Raw genomic sequence first — 1,268 nt, forward strand, 5'->3', positions numbered from 1 at the left:
AAATAAAATCTGGATCGAGGCATGCCACCAGGAAATAAAATCTGGATTGGAGACGCATAATTTGAATTGTTTCTCCAATCTGTTAAAGTAACACAGTTTCATCATTCACACATTACAGCTTCATTTTGATCAATTTGTGACATTAAAAACATAAAGAGCCATCGTGCAAAAACAGTAATTTTCATTTTGCATGAAATTGTAAGGCAAGGGAAGTCCTAAAAATGTCCTAATTCGTTTAAAGTCTGAAGTGAAAACTAATGTTTAGGTTGCTTGTCACTCCCTGCAAAGGTAAACGCAAAACAACAGCCAGTTTTAAAAGATTGTTGGAGCTAATGTAAGTTTATTTTTTGTCTTTCCTGCAGCACCACAGGAGAGGAGGTGATAAACAAAGTGGCTCTAGAAAACCGACAGGCTGGAGGAGAAAGAGATGAGATCAAGTTGGCTGATCTGGAGGACGCCATCGCACAGGCGGCTTACAACGACAACACAAGTAAGAGTCTTTTAGACTGGGGTTGGAAATATTTCAGTTCTTTTTAGAGGCCAGGCTTTCCTGTCGGTGGTGGCCAGAGATGCTCTGCTTAGTCAACTCAACATTTAATGCTTCTTCTAGAATTTATATTTTTGGAGTACAAGTGTATATTTATGCGGGTTTGTCATGTTGTTCGGCAGATTTATCCTAAATTTTGCTACTCGGTCTCAGAAACTGCTCACTGAATGAGACTAAAGTGAGTTTTTGTCTCCAGGTGGATTCTTTAAATCCAGCATCATCGAGCAGAAGCTCATCACCCATTTCGTTCCCTTCCTGCCTCTGACCCGGAGCCACGTCGAGCGCTGTGTGCGCTCGCAGCTCTGCCAGCGAGGCAGCTGCGGCCGCAGCGATGTGGTTGAGGCGGTCGGGCGTAACATGATCTACTCTCCAGTTCAGGGACAGTACTTCTCAACCACTGGCTGTAAGGCCGTCTCTGCCAAAATCAACATCTTCCTGTGAGCCAAAGCAGGACAGTTGCTGATTGTTTTGTTTTTGTAGGAACCGAAAGGGAATCTCTTGTTTTAATTGATGAGATTTCAGGTGACCATGAAGAAAGATGGCAGCAAATAATCCATGGAGCCGGGATTTAAAGCTGTGGCTCGCTGCTCAGGGGTCACCGCCGGGGAATGCCCTCTGAAGTGAGTCAGTGAAAGGAGAACACTTTGTTTCTAACGGAGTTTCAGAGCAGCTTTCCTGGACTTAAAGAGGACACGGTCAGTTAGACTCAGGGGGAAAATGA

General features: G+C 44.2%; 1 protein-coding gene across 1 annotated transcript in view; it reads left to right on the forward strand.

The window, feature by feature from the left end:
- Positions 1–988, forward strand: part of tor2a (torsin family 2, member A) — a 2,627-nt gene extending 1,639 nt beyond the window's left edge. Inside the window, exons 4-5 of the mRNA XM_037680175.1 lie at positions 363–490; positions 744–988. Coding sequence (XP_037536103.1) covers positions 363–490; positions 744–988 — 373 coding nt within the window. The remainder of the gene's footprint in view (positions 1–362; positions 491–743) is intronic.
- Positions 989–1,268: the final 280 nt, after the last annotated feature.

This window comes from Nematolebias whitei, chromosome 8, assembly GCF_014905685.2.
Source record: "Nematolebias whitei isolate Nwh7 chromosome 8, NemWhi1, whole genome shotgun sequence".
NCBI classification, from domain to species: Eukaryota; Metazoa; Chordata; class Actinopteri; order Cyprinodontiformes; family Rivulidae; genus Nematolebias; species Nematolebias whitei.